Below are 19,817 nucleotides of genomic sequence, written 5' to 3'. Positions count from 1 at the left end.
CAAACCTTTTGTAATTCATTCAAAACTTTTATCAGGAATAATAAAGGAAGGGGACATCACAGAGTCAAAAGACAAGATGCTCCGGAATTCTTATTGCAAGGGGGATGCAAGTAACTACTAAAACAAACATGTCAGGAGTGGTGACAGGTCCTCTTTAAAGGGGTTCAGGAGGAAACCGGGTAAACCTCAGAATGCAATAAAGAACTGGTAAGTAATTACCTGAGAGATCCTGTGCCACCGTTCCAGTTCTGCTGGCCAGGCTTTGTTTACCCAGATGCAGCAGTGACGTCACATCAACAACACGGCTGCAGCCAATCACTGGTCTCTTTGGGTGCATCGCCGAGGCCACTGAATGGCTACAGAAGTCGCATCTTTTCAAATGTAGTGTCACAATTACAGCTGGGCAAATACAGCCTGGCTGGAAAAACCAGAGTGGCGGCGCGGGATCCCTCAGGTAAGTACTTACCAGTGTCTATTGCAGACCCTGAGGGTTGTCCATTTTCCTACTGAAACTGGACAGACCATTTAAGAGCTTTGTCAATATGAACAAGTCCCTTTTTGGGATATAAGAAAAAACAATTAAAAAAAAAACAAAAAAAAAAACAAACAAGTAAAAATCAAAAGCAACCTTTTTTTTACTGTCAAATATGTTTATTTATGTGAAAATATATCAAACTGACAAATTGATGGCTGCTGTTCACTTTACCTCCCAAAACACACAATTAAAAAAATGATACATCCCAAAATGGCACCAATAGAAAACGGTCACTCGCCCTGCAAAAACAACCCCTTATACAGGTCCAACAATGGAAAAATAAAAATGTTATAGGTCTTTGAGGGCAGGTTCACATGTATTGATTTTGAAGAAGGTTTTGAGCCAGATTTGCCTACAGGTTGTTCAGCCAAAGCCAGAAGTGGATGCAAAAGGAATTAGAAATATAAAGGAAGGATTTAGGCTGCATTCACACGTCCGTGCTGTGCTGCGGACCCGCAAATTGCGGATCCGCAATACACCCGCCCGACACCCCTATAGAAATGCCTATTCTTGTCCGCAGCTGCGGACAAGAATAGGACATGCTCTATCTTTTTGCGGAGCTGCGGACCCAAAGATCGGGGCCGCGCTCCGCAAATGCGGATGCGGACAGCACATGAATGGGTCCGCACCCGTTCCGCAAAATTGCAGAACGGATGCGGACCCATTTTGCGGACGTGTGAATGGAGCCTTAGACTTATTCTTCCTGCTGGATCCACTTCTGGCTTTGGCTTAAAAACCTGCAGGATAACCTCCTCCTAAAGGCTCAATTTGAACAGTGCAGCAACACAAAAAAATGCAATAAAAAATAGAAAAACTAAACAAACTATATATATATAGTTTAAATGTAATTGCTGCGAACATAAAAAAAACTCCAAAAAAAAAAGTTTGAATTCCTGTGTTTTTTTTTTTTCAAGCTGTCACCCCCAAAAATGTTTTAGAAATGTATACAATATATTAGATGTTGCCTAATTTCCTTGAATTGATTTAAAGGGCTTCTGTCACCCCACTAAAGTCATTTTTTTTTTTTGGGGCTAGTTAAATTACTTATGCTGCGATATATGAAAATATAATGGTCTTACTTACTTTGATTCAGCAGTTTCTTCTAAAAACGAAGTTTTATAATATGTAAATTAGGTCTCTACCAGCAAGTAGGGCGGCTACTTGCTGGTAGCAGCTGCAGAAAACCGCCCCCTCGTCGTGTTGATTGACAGGGCCAGCCGTGATCTCCTCCTCCGGCCAGCCCTGTCGGCATTTCAAAAATCGCGCGCCTGTGTTCATTAGGCGCAGGCGCTCTGAGATGAGGAGGCTCGCCTCCTCAGAACTCCCTCAGTGCGCCTGCGCCAATGACATCACCGAAAAAGAAGAGTCGATTCTGAAATTTTTGCATTATAATGATAATGCACAGTGTCCGCCCCAAAATGACCCAACATTTGATCGGCTTTTTAAAATTAGGCCCATCCTTGACCACTTCAGCACCAAGTTTGCTGAAGTGTACACCCCAAAACAAAATATCTGTATAGATGAGTCCCTGGTACATTTAAAGGGGAGGGTAAGATTTCGCCAGTACCTGCCCAGGAAGCGAGCATGGTATGGCATAAAAATGTATAAACTCTGAGAGTAGCTCCGGGTACACCTATAAGTTTCAGGTTTATGAAGGGAAAGACTCCCGGATTGAACCCCCAGAATGCTCCCTGTCCTAGGAATTACTGGGAAACTAGTGTGGGACTTACTGCACCTACTGCTGGATAAGGGTTACCACCTCTATGTGGATAACTATTATACCAGCATACCCCTATTCATGTCCATAACTACCAGAGGTACTGTGGCTTGCCACACAGTGCGCAAAAATCAGAGAGGCCTCTCTAGATCCCTGTTAGGGCAACCACTGAGAAAGGGTGAAAGCAGGGCCCTCCTCCATGAGAACATGCTGGTGGTTAAGTACAAGGACAAGTGGGACATGCTTGTATTGACCACCATTCATACTAACACCAGCTCACCTGCCCATGTACGTGGTACAACTTCCACTGTCCCCAAACCAGACTGGATCCTGGACTCCAATAAGCATATGGGCGGGGTTGATTTTTCAGATCAAGTTCTGAAGCCCTACAGTGCCACACGAAAAACAAAAGTGTGGTACAAAAAGCTGGCTGTACAATGCGTATGTGCTATTTAAGTCTAAAGGACACACAGGAACATTTCTTCACTTTCAAGAAGTAGTGATCAAGGCCCTAATTCTTCCAAACCAAGCAGAAGAGGGCCCTAGTACTTCTGGAAGTTACGGTGCCCGAGTTGCACCAGGACAACACTTCCCAGGTGAAGTCCCCCAGACAGCAAGAAAAGAAAGGACCCAAAAAGGATGCAGAGTGTGTTCAAAAAGGGGGATTAGGAAGGACACAATTTACCACTGCGAAACCTGCCCTGAAAATCTGGCCTGTGCATGAAGGAGTGTTTTAGAATCTACCATTCATCCATGGAATAATTTCATCCTTGATGCTCCCTCTAGTTTTACCACCTTATATCTCTATTTAGTTCACATTGCTTACATATCCATTTCTGTGAGACACCTGTTTGCTGAAAAGTACCCTTTCCACCAGTTAAAATGTTCATATGGGGTTGCTCTTTCCAAAATGGGGTCACTTCTTGGGGTTTTTAATTTCTGGGGAACTCAGGAATCTTTTAAATGCGACATGGCACCTAAAATCAATGTCTGCTAATTCAAGTCAGTAAAATCCATATTTTTCTGTTTGACTCTAGAGCTCTGCTCTGCGCCCATACATCATTTTTTTTTTAGCACATATGGGGTGTTGCCGTATTCAGAGGGAAATGGGTAACAAAATGTGGGGTGCATTTCGTTCTGTTACCCCTTGTGAAAGTGAAAAATGTGGGTGTAAAGCAACTTTTCCTGTTTCCTAATTTTGTGAAACTCCTGATGGGTCAAAGTGCTCACACTACATGCCTTGATAGATTCCTCGAGGGGTGTAGTTTCCAGAATGGGGTAACTTTTTTGGGGTTTCCATTGTAGGGGTGCATCAGGGTGTGTTCAATTGCAAGATGGTGCCTGTCAATTATTCAGGAGAAATCTGCCCTGCATCAGCCATTTGGTGCTCCTTTTTTTCTGACCCCTGTGGTACGCCCATACAGCAGTATACAACCACATATTAGGTATTGCTGTAATCAGCAGGAAATGGGCAACAAATTATGGGATGTATTTTCTGAAGTTCCCCCCTGTAAAAGTGGAAAATTTAAACCTAAAATCACTTTTGCTTGAAAAAAATGTAATTTTTCATTTTCACAATCATGTGTTTCCTAATTCTATGAAACACCTTTGGGGCCAAAGTGCTCACTACATGCCTTAAAAGATTCCTTGAGTGGTGTAGTTTCCAGAATGGGGTCACTTTTTTGGGAGTTTTTACTGTAGTAGTGTATCAGATGGTCTTCAATTGCAACATGGCGCATGAAAATTATTCCTGTTAAAATTGCCCTCCAAAATCTATATGTTGCTGATTGCCCTCTGCGCCCTGCTGTGTGTCCATACAGCAGTTCACGACCACAAATGAGGTGTTCCTATAAACTGCAGAATCGGGGTAATAAATATAGAGTTTTGTTTGGCTGTTAAACCTCGATGTGTTAAAGAAAGAATTGGATTAAAATGGAAAATCTGCCAAAAAAGTGAAATGTAGAAATTTCATCTCCATTTCCTTTAACCGCCTCTGGACCGCCTAACGCAGATTCGCGTTCCGGAGGCGGCAGCCCTGCGCAGAGTCACGCATATATGCGTCATCTCGCGCGAGCCGAGATTTCCTGTGAACGCGCGCACACAGGCGTGCGAGCTCACAGGAACGGAAGGTAAGAGAGTGGATCTCCAGCCTGCCAGCGGCGATCGTTCGCTGGCAGGCTGGAGATGTTATTTTTTTAACCCCTAACAGGTATATTAGACGCTGTTTTGATAACAGCGTCTAATATACCTGCTACCTGGTCCTCTGGTGGTCCCCTTTGTTTGGATCGACCACCAGAGGACACAGGTAGCTCAGTAATATGTTGCACCAAGCACCACTACACTACAACCCCCCCCGTCACTTATTAACCCCTTGATCACCCTTGATCACCCCATATAGACTCCCTGATCACCCCCCTGTCATTGATTACCCCCCTGTCATTGATCACCCCCCTGTAAAGCTCCATTCAGATGTCCGCATGATTTTTACGGATCCACTGATAGATGGATCAGATCCGCAAAACGCATACGGACGTCTGAATGGAGCCTTACAGGGGCGTGATCAATGACTGTGGTGATCACCCCATATGGACTCCCTGATGACCCCCCTGTCATTGATTACACCCCTGTCATTGATCACCCCCCTGTAAAGCTCCATTCAGATGTCCGCATGATTTTTACAGATCCACTGATAGATGGATCGGATCCGCAAAACGCATACGGACGTCTGAATGGAGCCTTACAGGGGCGTGATCAATGACTGTGGTGATCACCCCATATAGACTCCCTGATCACCCCCCTGTCATTGATTACCCCCCTGTCATTGACCACCCCCCTGTAAAGCTCCATTCAGATGTCTGCATGATTTTTACGGATCCACTGATAGATAGATCGGATCCGCAAAACGCATACGGACGTCTGAATGGAGCCTTACAGGGGCGTGATCAATGACTGTGGTGCTAGTGAAAACAGGGCGGCACTACCTTCTTGAATTCGCGGTGCACGTGTCCGTGGAATGGCGTCCAGACAAACGTTTCAAAGAAGAAGACCGGCACTTCGCAGATGTAGATCACAATGTAGATTTATTCAGTCACATATTCAAGTGGCATAGTGACGCGTTTCAGCACAAGTGTGCTTTCATCAGACTGCAATGAAACATCTTACACTCCAGCTATTTATACATAAATGAGACACTAAGGAACTGACATCATCAGAGGAGCTCCGCCTCCCTCATTAAATAAAAATTCGCATATCAAATAATCACAATGAAAAATTCGCATTAGAAAATTCGCAAAAAAAATTCGCAAAAACATATCCACTCTGTACTGGCGAAGATTTTCAGTCAAATAGTCCATTTTGGCAGTGATTAATCACGCTGAAGAAAGAAAGAAATAGAGAGCTAATTTCAGATAGAAAGTGGCCAGTATCTCGGATATACGATGGTGCTAATTTAGTTAGAGGGGTTAATACCCTCTCCAAAAAAATAGCTGGATTTGAAAGTATGGAGTCGGTGGACGCCACTATCGGGCGACCTGGTGGATTAATTAGTGACTTATGCACTTTTGGTAGAGTTGAAGGTGTATCATTACCCCGTCGAGGGGGTGATAGAAATAAATTGTTATTGAAAAGAGAGGCTTACTGGATCCATCGTCTTCAGACAATGGAGCCCAGGGGCCTCAATCGTGAGTACAATGTGTCCTGCTTCCTATAAGGCATTCGGCTTTATGCAATCAGATAAATATATTTCTTTCTTTCTTCAGCGTGATTAATCACTGCCAAAATGGACTATTTGACTGAAAATCTTCGCCAGTACAGAGTGGATAAGTTTTTGCGAATTTTTTTATGCGAATTTTTTTTGCGAATTTTCTAATGCGAATTTTTCATTGTGATTATTTGATATGCGAATTTTTATTTAATGAGGGAGGCGGAGCTCCTCTGATGATGTCAGTTCCTTAGTGTCTCATTTATGTATAAATAGCTGGAGTGTAAGATGTTTCATTGCAGTCTGATGAAAGCACACTTGTGCTGAAACGCGTCACTATGCCACTTGAATATGTGACTGAATAAATCTACATTGTGATCTACATCTGCGAAGTGCCGGTCTTCTTCTTTGAAACAATGACTGTGGTGATCACCCCATATAGACTCCCTGATCACCCCCCTGTCATTGATCACCCCCCTGTAAAGCTCCATTCAGATGTCCGCATGATTTTTACGGATCCACTGATAGATGGATCGGATCCGCAAAACGCATACGGACGTCTGAATGGAGCCTTACAGGGGCGTGATCAATGACTGTGGTGATCACCCCATATAGACTCCCTGATCACCCCCCTGTCATTGATTACCCCCCTGTCATTGATCACCCCCCTGTAAAGCTCCATTCAGACGTCCGCATGATTTTTACGGATCCACTGATAGATGGATCGGATCTGCAAAACACATACAGGCGTCTCCCTGGAGCCTTCCGGGGGGTGATCACCCCATATAGACTCCCTAATCACCTCCCTGTCATTGATCACCCCCCCCTGTCATTGATCACCCCCCCTGTCAGGCTGCATTCAGATGTCCGTATGATTTTTACGGATCCACGGATACATGGATCGGATCCGCAAAACACATATGGACATCTGAATGGAGCCTTATAGGGGGGTGATCAATGACAGGGGGGTGATCACCCCATATAGACTCCCTGATCACCCCCCTGTCATTGATCACCCCCCTGTCATTGATCACCCCCCTGTAAGGCTCCATTCAGACATTTTTTTGGCCCAAGTTAGCGGAAATTTTTATTTTTTTCTTACAAAGTCTCATATTCCACTAACTTGTGTCAAAAAATTAAATCTCACATGAACTCACCATACCCCTCACGGAATCCAAATGCGTAAAATTTTTTAGACATTTATATTCCAGACTTCTTCTCACGCTTTAGGGCCCCTAGAATGCCAGGGCAGTATAAATACCCCACATGTGACCCCATTTCGGAAAGAAGACACCCCCAGGTATTCCGTGAGGGGCATATTGAGTCCATGAAAGATTGAAATTTTTGTCCCAAGTTAGCGGAAAGGGAGACTTTGTGAAAAAAATAAAAAAATAAAATCAGTTTCCGCTAACTTGTGCCAAAAAAAAATAATTTCTATGAACTCGCCATGCCCCTCATTGAATACCTTGGGGTGTCTTCTTTCCAAAATGGGGTCACATGTGGGGTATTTATACTGCCCTGGCATTTTAGGGGCCCTAAAGCGTGAGAAGAAGTCTGGGATCCAAATGTCTAAAAATGCCCTCATAAAAGGAATGTGGGCCCCTTTGCGCATCTAGGCTGCAAAAAAGTGTCACACATCTGGTATCGCCGTACTCAGGAGAAGTTGGGCAATGTGTTTTGGGGTGTCATTTTACATATACCCATGCTGGGTGAGATAAATATCTTGTATAAAAAAAATGGGAAAAGTTGTCTTTTGCCGAGATATTTCTCTCACCCAGCATGAGTATATGTAAAAAGACACCCCAAAACACATTGCCCAACTTCTCTTGAGTACGGCGATACCACATGTGTGACACTTTTTTGCAGCCTAGGTGGGCAAAGGGGCCCACATTCCAAAGAGCACCTTTAGGATTTCACAGGTCATTTACCTACTTACCACACATTAGGGCCCCTGGAAAATACCAGGGCAGTATAACTACCCCACAAGTGACCCCATTTTGGAAAGAAGACACCCCAAGGTATTCCGTGAGGGGCATGGCGAGTTCCTAGAATTTTATATTTATTGTCACAAGTTAGCGGAAAATGATGATTTATTTTTTATTTATTTTTTTCCTTACAAAGTCTCATATTCCACTAACTTGTGACAAAAAATAAAAACTTCCATGAACTCACTATGCCCATCACAAAATACCTGGGGGTGTCTTCTTTCCAAAATGGGGTCACTTGTGGGGTAGTTATACTGCCCTGGCATTCTAGGGGCCCAAATGTGTGGTAAGAAGTTTGAAATCAAAATGTGTAAAAAATGACCGGTGAAATCCGAAAGGTGCTCCTTGGAATGTGGGCCCCTTTGCTCACCTAGGCTGCAAAAAAGTGTCACACATGTTGTATCTCCGTACTCAGGAGAAGTTGGGGAATGTGTTTTGGGGTGTCATTTTACATATACCCATGCTGGGTGAGAGAAATATCTTAGCAAAAGACAACTTTTCCCATTTTTTTTATACAAAGTTGGCATTTGACCAAGATATTTATCTCACCCAGCATGGGTATATGTAAAATGACACCCCAAAACACATTCCCCAACTTCTCTTGAGTACGGCGATACCACATGTGTGGCACTTTTTTGCAGCCTAGGTGGGCAAAGGGGCCCACATTCCAAAGAGCACCTTTCGGATTTCACCGGTCATTTTTTACACATTTTGATTTCAAACTACTTACCACACATTTGGGCCCCTAGAATGCCAGGGCAGTATAACTACCCCACAAGTGACCCCATTTTGGAAAGAAGACACCCCAAGGTATTCGCTAATGGGCATAGTGAGTTCATAGAAGTTTTTATTTTTTGTCACAAGTTAGTGGAATATAAGACTTTGTAAGAAAAAAAAAAATCAAAAAAAAAAAATCATCATATTCCACTAACTTGTGACAAAAAATAAAAAGTTCTATGAACTCACTATGCCCATCAGCGAATACCTTAGGGTGTCTACTTTCCGAAATGGGGTCATTTGTGGGGTGTTTGTACTGTCTGGGCATTGTAGAACCTCAGGAAACATGACAGGTGCTCAGAAAGTCAGAGCTGCTTCAAAAAGCGGAAATTCACATTTTTGTACCATAGTTTGTAAACGCTATAACTTTTACCCAAACCATTTTTTTTTTTACCCAAACATTTTTTTTTTATCAAAGACATGTAGAACAATAAATTTAGAGCAAAATTTATATATGGATGTCGTTTTTTTTGCAAAATTTTACAACTGAAAGTGAAAAATGTCATTTTTTTGCAAAAAAAATCGTTAAATTTCGATAAATAACAAAAAAAGTAAAAATGTCAGCAGCAATGAAATACCACCAAATGAAAGCTCTATTAGTGAGAAGAAAAGGAGGTAAAATTCATTTGGGTGGTAAGTTGCATGACCGAGCATTAAACGGTGAAAGTAGGGTAGGTCAGAAGTGTAAAAAGTGGCCTGGTCTTTAAGGGTGTTTAAGCTCTGGGGGCTGAGGTGGTTAAAGGGCTTCTGTCACCCCACTAAACTCAATATATATTTTTTGGGGTACTTATAATCCCTATACTGCAATATATCTATACATTATGTTATTAATCATTTTCGTTCTGTAGATATGGCAAAAAACATACTTTTATAATATGCTAATTACCTGTCTACCAGCAAGTAGGGCGTCTACTTGCTGGTAGAAGCCGCAAAAAACCGCCCCCTCCTCCTGTTGATTGACAGGGTCAGCCGCGATCTCCTGCTCCGGTGGCCCTGTCAGCATTTCAAAAATCGCACGCCTGTGTTCATTCGGCGCAGGCGTTCTGATATAAGGAGGCTCGCCTCCTCAGCACTCCCTCAGTGCACCTGCACCGATGACGTCTTCTCTTTCGGTGACGTCATCGGCGCAGGCGCACTGAGGGAGTGCTGAGGAGACGAGCCTCCTTATCTCAGAGCGCCTGCGCCGAATAAACACAGGCGCGCGATTACTTACCTGCAGCGGCAGGATCTGGAATGAAGCCTGTATGTGAATGAGGTATGCCTGTGTCTCCCTGCCATCTTTACTCTGTCACCTGTGCCACCCTGCTTTGTCCCCCCACCCCAGAGTAGCTCTGTCTTAGTTTGCCATCCCTGCCACTTTGATTCTCCCCTTGCTTCTCTAGCATTGCAACAGACAGTGGATACCCCCCTATTTAGAGTGCACCCCTCTATATATAGGACACCCCCTATATACAACGTAAACAGAAAAAAATAAAAATTATTGCCAGAATATTAATAATCAAGATTAAAATAGACAATTGTCTTTAAAGTTGAAATAATCAAAATACATTTATTTTGTCATAATCACCTAGTCCATAATCATCAATATCTGATCGGTGAGGGTCTGACATCTGGAAACCCCACCGATCAGCTGTTTGAAGAAGCCGTGGTGCTTCGTCAGCACTGAAACCTCTTCCTAGGGCGATGACATCACATTCACCAGTCACGTGGCTTAGTGAATGGGAATGAGCGACAATATCAAGTACAGCCGCTATACAATCTACGGCTCTGTGCTTGGTAAGCGGTTTTGATTAAAAGGGCCAGGCAGTGGCTGGTCACAGAAAGGAGCGGAGCTTGGGTGCAACAAGAGCATTGGTGACACCCTCATTGCACAAAAGGCCTAATTTGCATATTAAGAAAAAGTAACATAGCTGGGGAAATACGCCACAGATGAAGAGAAGGAAAAACTGCGTTTTCATCAGGTGAAGCACAGCTATGTGTCTATGCAGACAGTTGGATAGGGAGGTCGCTGGTGACAGATTCCCTTCACAGTAAATCTAGGAGAGCAATTGGAGCAATGAATAGTGAGATCTCTGGATCCACGTGAGGTACAGGGCTGGTTCTAGCTTTGCTGGAAATTGTTAATTACCATATTGTGGCAGATTGTCTTTTTTACATTAATGATGGGATAACCCCTTTAAGTCACAAAAACTGTGTTTCTTTAACATTGTGATCTGTAACCAAAAAATTGGTAAAGTCTGATCATCAACTTCCATGTTTCTGGTTCAAAGGTTTTCAATTTGGGTTATTATATATATATATATATATATATATATATACACACATATATATATATATATATATATATATATACACACACCCAAAAGTCAATCAACTAAAACCATTAATAAGACTGCTGCCCATGTTGACAACTATGCAAAGCATAGACCTGTCAAACACAGTTAAAAATAAGTGAGCGTGATGAAAAGCTAACAGATGTACACAAAACAACCCCCTGAACGCTCACTCATCCCAATCGTCACAATTACCTTTCTTAACAACTGCTGCATGTGTGTATTTATACACTGAGCGTCTTACCTCATCCGTGATCTGACCTCCAAACGTCACCCATGTTCCTGTAGAAGACACAGAAGCTATGTCAAGAATATACTTTGTATGAATCCTTGGCATGTCCTGTACACCAAAGTCAATATAAAGACTTTCGTATGGGAAGACACTAACGAATAGCAAGTGAAACATAAGCTGCCCCTGTACGGAAAGGATTCACACAGGCTTTATTTGGAATCTTCATACAGTAGTTTATTTTGTTATTTATTTTTCATTTGTTTCCTCCATCCAAATGTGAAATTCAATACAGACAAAGCAGCAAAAAATAAATAAATTAATAAAAAAAATTGTAATATAAAGTCCTTGGTTACTTCTATAAGATTTAATAAATATACACACACACAGCTAAAAGAAAAATGTATGATGTGTATTGATAGAATAAAAAAATAATTGAAATAAAAATCTTTATTATTTATAAAACTTCAACATAAGCACATATATAGAAAATTTATTTAAAGAAAGATTAACATATATTTATCACTGTAAACAAATGGGCCATGAAGGGCGGCACATTTTAATTTTACATATAATCTAACAACTAATGATTGATAAATTCTAATACACTCAGTTTACGTTAAAAAAAAATATATAAAAGAAATGAAAAGGAAAAACCCAGTGAATTTAATTTAGGGTCTCCCACTGTTTCTCACCCAACCGCAACATAAAATATTCAGCTATGGTTCATTTCCTCCTTGTACAATATATCTCTTTTATCTTGTGTATTATTTCCTTTTTATCATACTATCAATTTGCAAAATCTAAAGACATAAAAAGAAAAAGACAAAGACACAACAGCCACACCACAGAACAGAGGTAAAAATAAAAACTTACCTAAGCCCAGGCAGGAGACCCTTAGGCCGGACTTTCCAAGATTTCTGAGAAAACAATATTTACAAGTGTTACTAAAGGAAACGTCAAAATCAGTTAATAGGTGAATAGTTATGTCCATGTGACGTCATATTCAGCACTAATGCCATTATTCTCACACCTTCATTACAAACATAAAAGAACAAAGGTCACAAAGTCGTCTCAATTTGCTACACAGGGCCTATAGTTTCCTTAGGTTCCCAACACAGCAGTAAAGACTCGCTCACAAAGCTGCATCTATGGTCCATATCCTAACCTGTATTATTAGCAAAATGTTTCCAAGTGATTTTAGAAGAACTAATGTCTTGCAGTAGGAGAATCACCAGAGGAAACTGTTTAGACACTGAGCCACTAAAGATGAATACAGCTCTGGAGTATAATATACAGTACACTGTAACTCAGTATCAGAACAAGAGAAATAAAGCTATGTACACAGGGACTTCACCTACAGAATAGTGAGCGCAGCTCTGGCGTATAATACAAGATGCATCCCAGGATTAGTACAAGATAAGTAATCTAATGGAAGGACATTGTGACTTTACCAGCAAAATAGTGAGTGCAGCTCTGGAGTATAATAAAAGATGTGACTATGGACAGCACAAACTAAGGGTACTTTCACACTTGCGTCGCCGGAACTGCCTGCCAGATCCGGCAAGCTGTATGCAAACTGATACCATTAGAAGACAGATCTGGATGCGGATCCGTCTCACAAATGCATTGCAATACCGGATCCGTCTCTCCGGTTGTCATCCGGAAAAAACTGATCCGGTATTTGCTTTTTCCACATTTTTAAAAGGTCTGCGCATGCGCAGACCGGAAAACCGGATCTGTTGTTCCGGAACACTTGAGGCCGGATCCGGCATTAATGCATTTCAATGTAAAATAATGCCGGCATTCCAGCAAGTGTTACAGAATTTTGGACGGAGAAAACATCCAAAAACTGTACAGTGACTGAACTGAAGACATCCTGATGCATACTGAACGGATTGCTCTCCATTCAGAATGCATTAGGATAAAACTGATCAGTTTTTTTCCGGTATTGATCCCCTAGGATGGAACTCAATACTGGAAAAGTTTAACGCAAGTGTGAAAGTACTCTTAGTAATGTCTAAGAATTCTGCCATGAATAAGGAATGGTAATAAAACATCCTCGAAGGGCAACTTCCTCTAATGATTCAGGAGGAATTTGGTGATGTTCAATGCTTTTTCCAGTGTGATGGAGCACCATGTCACAGAGTAAGGCTACATGCACACGACCGTGCCGTTTTTTGCGGTCCGCAAACCAAAAACGGAAGCCGCCCGTATGCCTTCCGCAATTTTAGGAACGGAACGGGCGGCCCATTGTAGACATGCCTATTCTTGTCTGCAAAACAGACAAGGATAGGACATGCTATATTTTTTTGGGGGGGCCTCGGAACGGAGCAACGGATGCGGACAGCACACGGAGTGCTGTCCGCATCTTTTGCGGCCCCATTGAAGTGAATGGGTTCGCACCCGAGCCGCAAAAACTGCGGCTCGAATGCGGACCCGAAAAAACGGTTGTGTGCATGAGGCCTGATAGGTATTACAATAGATCCGCAAAAATAACGGATCCGCAAAAAAAAACAGATGTCATCCGTTTTTTTGGGGGAAATGCAAAACACATACGGTCGTGTGCCCGAGGCCTCATGCACACGAACGTATTTTGTTTCTGTGTCCGTTCCTTCTGCGGATAGAATGCGGACCCATTCATTTCAATGGGTCCGCAAAAAAAGTGTGCTGTCCGCATGACTATGTCCGTTCCGTTGCCCTGCAAAAAAAAATAAAAATAGTGCATGTCCTTTTATTTTCTAGTTTGCGGACAAGGATAGGCATTATTACAATGGATCCGCAAAAAAACGGATGCCATAAGAAACACATACGGTCGTGTGCTTGTAGCCTAAAACTAACAACTAAGTGGCTCGGTGAACAAAAAATAAATAATAACATTTTTGTTTTGGTGCATGACCAGAAAACACCTCAGATCTCAATCCCATTTAGAACCGGTGGTCAATCCTCAAAAAATGGATGGACAAACAAAACCGCAAATTGTGATAAACTCCAAGCACTGATTAGGCAAGAATGGATTGTCATCAGTTAGGATTTGTCCCAGAAGCGGACATCCAGCATGCCCAGGCGAATTGTAAGAGTCTTGAAAAAGAAGGGTCAACACTGGAAACATTGAGTCTTTGCATAAAGGAAAATTAAATGCTATGAATTGTTCTTCAATATACCATAGAAACATCTAACAAAATTATGAATGACTCTACCGGCAGAATTGTGAGTGCAACTCTGGAGTATAATACAAAATGTAACTCAGGATCAATCAGTAGAGGATAAGTAATGTAATGTATATACACATTGACTCCACCAGCAGAATAGTGAGTGCAGCTCTGGAGTATAATGCCGGCTGTAATTAAGGTTCAGTACATGGTAAGTAATGTATGTACATAGGGCTGAAACGATTACTCGATTGAATTGAGTAACTTGACACAAAAAAAATCCTCGATGCAAATTTATTGCAATGAAGATTCGTTTGTGTCACGTGACCACAGAGCGGGAGTGAAGCGCTTGCTATTACTACCGCTCCGTGGTCTCGCGCTGGCCCGCAATACTCACCTTTCCAGCAGGGGGCCTCCAGACACTCCACAGCATATCCATTGTCCCGCAGATTGATGGAGTGTCGGTGGTGCCCCTGCTGGAAAGGTAAGTTGGTGCGACTAGGGATGGGCGCCCGGAGTGCACTCCGGGTGTCAGGAGGAGCAGGTGGGGGAGATGATTTCACAAGGGGGAGAGGAGAGCTTCTGGCACGAGGGGGAGAGGAGAGCTTCTGGCACGAGGGGGAGAGGAGAGCTTCTGGCACGAGGGGGAGAGGAGAGCTTCTGGCACGAGGGGGAGAGGAGAGCTTCTGGCACGAGGGGGAGAGGAGAGCTTCTGGCACGAGGGGGAGAGGAGAGCTTCTGGCACGAGGGGGAGAGGAGAGCTTCTGGCACGAGGGGGAGAGGAGAGCTTCTGGCACGAGGGGGAGAGGAGAGCTTCTGGCACGAGGGGGAGAGGAGAGCTTCTGGCACGAGGGGGAGAGGAGAGCTTCTGGCACGAGGGGGAGAGGAGAGCTTCTGGCACGAGGGGGAGAGGAGAGCTTCTGGCACGAGGGGGAGAGGAGAGCTTCTGGCACGAGGGGGAGAGGAGAGCTTCTGGCACGAGGGGGAGAGGAGAGCTTCTGGCACGAGGGGGAGAGGAGAGCTTCTGGCACGAGGGGGAGAGGAGAGCTTCTGGCACGAGGGGGAGAGGAGAGCTTCTGGCACGAGGGGGAGAGGAGAGCTTCTGGCACGAGGGGGAGAGGAGAGCTTCTGGCACGAGGGGGAGAGGAGAGCTTCTGGCACGAGGGGGAGAGGAGAGCTTCTGGCACGAGGGGGAGAGGAGAGCTTCTGGCACGAGGGGGAGAGGAGAGCTTCTGGCACGAGGGGGAGAGGAGAGCTTCTGGCACGAGGGGGAGAGGAGAGCTTCTGGCACGAGGGGGAGAGCCGACGGCTCTGGGGTGGGGGAGAGCCGACGGCTCTGGGGTGGGAGAGAGCCGACGGCTCTGGGGTGGGGGAGAGCCGACGGCTCTGGGGTGGGGGAGAGCCGACGGCTCTGGGGTGGGGGAGAGCCGACGGCTCTGGGGTGGGGGAGAGCCGACGGCTCTGGGGTGGGGGAGAGCCGACGGCTCTGGGGTGGGGGAGAGCCCCACCCCAGAGTACTAGATTAATCGTAAAATTGATAATCGATAGAATACTCTATTTCTAAAATAATAGTTTACTGCAGCCCTATATGTACACAGTGACTCCACCAGCAGAATAAAGAGTGAAGCTTTGGGCTATAATACAGGCTATAACTCCCAATCAGTACAGGATAAGTAATGTAATGTATGTACACAGTGACTCCACCAGCAGAGTAGTGAGTACAGCTCTGGAGTATAATACAGGATGCAACTCAGGATCAGTACAGGATAAGTAATGTAATGTATATACACGGTTACACCACCAGCCGAACAGTAAGTGCAGCTCTGGAGTATAATACAGAATATAACTCAGGATCAGTATAGGATAAGTAATGTAATATATGTACACTGTGACTTCGCAGAATAGTGAGAGCTGCTCTGGAGTATAGTACAAGATGTAAATCAGTACAAGTTAATGCATGCACACAGCAACTCAACATTTTACACAGATTATATATAAATTTAGCATAACTTATTAAATTACATCAGTTCATTTATTTACTATGAAAAACACCAGTGATGCTTTGGGCTATACCACAGGATGTAACTCCCAATTAGTACAGGATACAAAATGTAATACACAGTGACACCACCAGCAGAACAGTGAGTGCAGCTCTGGAGTATAAAGCAAAATGTAACTCAGGATCAGTACAAGATAAGTAATGTCATGTACAGTCAGGTCCATAAATATTGGGACATCGACACAATCCTAACATTTTTGGCTCTATACACCACCACAATGGATTTGAAATGAAACGAACAAGATGTGCTTTAACTGCAGACTGTCAGCTTTAATTTGAGGGTGTTTACATCCAAATCAGGTGAATGGTGTAGGAATTACAACAGTTTGCATATGTGCCTCCCACTTGTTAAGGGACCAAAAGTAATGGGACAATTGGCTTCTCATCTGTTCTATGGCCAGGTGTGTGTTATTCCCTCATTATCCCAATTACAATGAGCAGATAAAAGGTCCAGAGTTCATTTCAAGTGTGCTATTTGCATTTGGAATCTGTTGCTGTCAACTCTCAAGATGAGATCCAAAGAGCTGTCACTATCAGTGAAGCAAGCCATCATTAGGCTGAAAAAACAAAGCACACCCATCATAGAGATAGCAAAAACATTAGGCGTGGTCAAAACAACTGTTTGGAACATCCTTAAAAAGAAGGAATGCACCGGTTAGCTCAGCAACACCAAAAGACCTGGAAGACCTCGGAAAACAACTGTGGTAGATGACCGAAGAATTATTTCCCTGGTGAAGAAAACACCCTTCACAACAATTGGCCAGATCAAGAACACTCTCCAGGAGGTAGGTGTATGTGTGTCAAAGTCAACAATCAAGAGAAGACTTCACCAGAGTGAATACAGAGGGTTCAACACAAGATGTAAACCATTGGTGAGCCTCAAAAACAGGAAGGCCAGATTACAGTTTGCCAAACGACATCTAAAAAAGCCTTCACAGTTTTGGAACAACATCCTATGGACAGATGAGACCAAGATCAACTTGTACTAGAGTGATGGGAAGAGAAGAGTATGGAGAAGGAAAGGAACTGCTCATGATCCTAAGCATACCACCTCATCAGTGAAGCATGGTGGTGGTAGTGTCATGGTGTGGGCATGTATGGCTGCCAATGGAACTGGTTATCTTGTATTTATTGATGATTTGACTGCTGAAAAAAGCAGCAGGATGAATTCTGAAGTGTTTCCGGCAATATTATCTGCTCATATTCAGCCAAATGCTTCAGAACTCATTGGACGGCGCTTCACAGTGCAGATGGACAATGACCCAATGCATACTGCAAAAGCAACCAAAGAGTTTTTTAAGGGGAAGAAGTGGAATGTTATGCAATGGCCAAGTCAATCACCTGACCTGAATCCGATTGAACATGCATTTCACTTGCTGAAGACAAAACTAAAGGGAAAATGCCCCAAGAACAAGCAGGAAGACCGTTGCAGTAGAGGCCTGGCAGAGCATCACCAGGGATGAAACCCAGTGTCTGGTGATGTCTATGCGTTCCAGACTTCAGGCTGTAATTGACTGCAAAGGATTTGCAACCAAGTATTAAAAAGTGAAAGTTTGATTTATGATTATTATTATTATTCTGTCCCATTACTTTTGGTTCCTTAACAAGTGGGAGGCACATATGCAAACTGTTGTGATAACTACACCGTTCACCTGATTTGGATGTAGATACCCTCAAATTAAAGCTGACAGTCTGCAGGTAAAGCACATCTTGTTCGTTTCATTTTAAATCCATTGTGGTGGTGTATAGAGCCAAAAATGTAAGAATTGTGTCGATGTCCCAATATTTATAGACCTGACTGTATTTACAAAATGGCTCAACATTTTATATAGATTTATATTCTGTATGTAAACTGTAAAATGGTGCTTAAATAAATGCTAGTATTGCTGCGTACAATGTACATTATTATACAGTAATATAATTGCCATTTTCCAGACATCAGCTGTATGGACAACTGACTAGAAATTCACACATAGTAGCAGCAGCGGGAGAGACGAGTGCGTTTTGCCATAACAGATGCTCGCTGTTACGTCCATCACAGTATTAGACTGAATCATCAGATTACGCCATCCAATCCCCTTTTTCTTGCAAAGCTGCCAGAGGTTGAATAAGAGGCAAAGCTTGTTCCTTTGCTCTGACCATGTTGTGCAGACAGTTTAATTATGTCTTTCAGGCATAAAACACGAGCAGATGTGAAGGGGTCTTCTTAGTAGAGTCAGACTTCTGCGCTAAAAATTGTGCTGTGTTTCCAGTATGATTTAAAATCTGCTCTCACAACACTTATGGGGGTTATAAAGGCACACACAAGGTGCTCTGGTTTTCTGAACCACAGCTGCAGAGAGGGCAAATACTAAAGAAGAACTCCGCAAAAAATATTATTCTCTGACCTGACACAGCTGAGGATCAGAAGGGAGGTTATAACTCATAAATACAGTCACATGGTAAGAAGATTACCTTCACTACAGATTACATCATGCACCTTTCTAATAGGTCAGAGAAGAAGTTTTTTCGCAGGAGTGCTCCTTTAAAGGGGTTACATGATATTTCAAAAGCATGGCTGCTTTCTTCCTGAAACAGCGCCACTCTTGTCCATGGACTGTGTTTGGCATTGCAGCTCAGCCCTAAACAAGTGAATGAAGCTCCACTGCAATACCAGACACAGCCTATGCACAGGTGTGGCACTGTTTCTGGAAAAAAGCAGTCATCTTATACTAGGGTTACCCTAATAGTTTCATGCCATGCTGGAATTTGCCTTTTACAGAAAAAAAAAACTGTATGGTTGCCGATTTTATTCCAAATTATAAAATCATTATATATATTTTTTTATAGGAACCTGTCACCAAGAAAATGCAGTGCAATCTGCAGGCATTATGTTATAGAGCAGGAGGAGCTGAGCAGATTGATATCTAGTTTTGTGGGAAAATGTTCAGGAAAGCTGGTAATTTATTAATTTAAATGTCTACTTTCATCTTCAGGAGTCATGTGGGCGGTGCCATGCAGTGACTGTCACCAAACTCTTTGTGACTAAGTATAGAGACTTAGCTGTCAATCAGTAAGTAGGACCGCCCACATGACTCCTAAGCATAAAAAGCAGAGATTATTAAGTAAATAAGTTATAATGAATCTTTTCTTATTTACATATCAATCTGCTCAGCTCCTCCTGCTCTATAACATGCTACCTGCTGATCAAATGAGATTTTCACCCGGGCAGGTTTTATTTAAGAAGGGGGTATGGCTATGATTTTACTTATGAAGAAAAGGGACACACAAATGGAGTACATGTAATACAGACTAGATTTGCAGAGGATTCTCTCTCTCTCTCAAATACTA

General features: G+C 43.0%; 1 protein-coding gene across 5 annotated transcripts in view; it reads right to left on the bottom strand.

Annotated features, from left to right (window-relative positions):
- Positions 1 to 19,817, bottom strand: part of KCNAB2 (potassium voltage-gated channel subfamily A regulatory beta subunit 2) — a 240,356-nt gene that overhangs the window by 60,752 nt on the left and 159,787 nt on the right. For all 5 annotated transcript variants that reach the window (XM_040429484.1, XM_040429503.1, XM_040429493.1 and 2 more), the window contains 2 exons: positions 12,153 to 12,196; positions 11,292 to 11,329 (listed from right to left, as the gene is read on the bottom strand). In XM_040429484.1, the coding sequence (XP_040285418.1) occupies positions 11,292 to 11,329; positions 12,153 to 12,196 (82 nt within the window). The remainder of the gene's footprint in view (positions 1 to 11,291; positions 11,330 to 12,152; positions 12,197 to 19,817) is intronic.

The sequence above is a fragment of the Bufo bufo genome, chromosome 1, assembly GCF_905171765.1.
Source record: "Bufo bufo chromosome 1, aBufBuf1.1, whole genome shotgun sequence".
In the NCBI taxonomy this organism is placed as follows: Eukaryota; Metazoa; Chordata; class Amphibia; order Anura; family Bufonidae; genus Bufo; species Bufo bufo.
The sequence above is the reverse complement of the archived record's forward strand: the minus strand, read 5'-3'. Positions and strand labels throughout refer to the sequence as shown.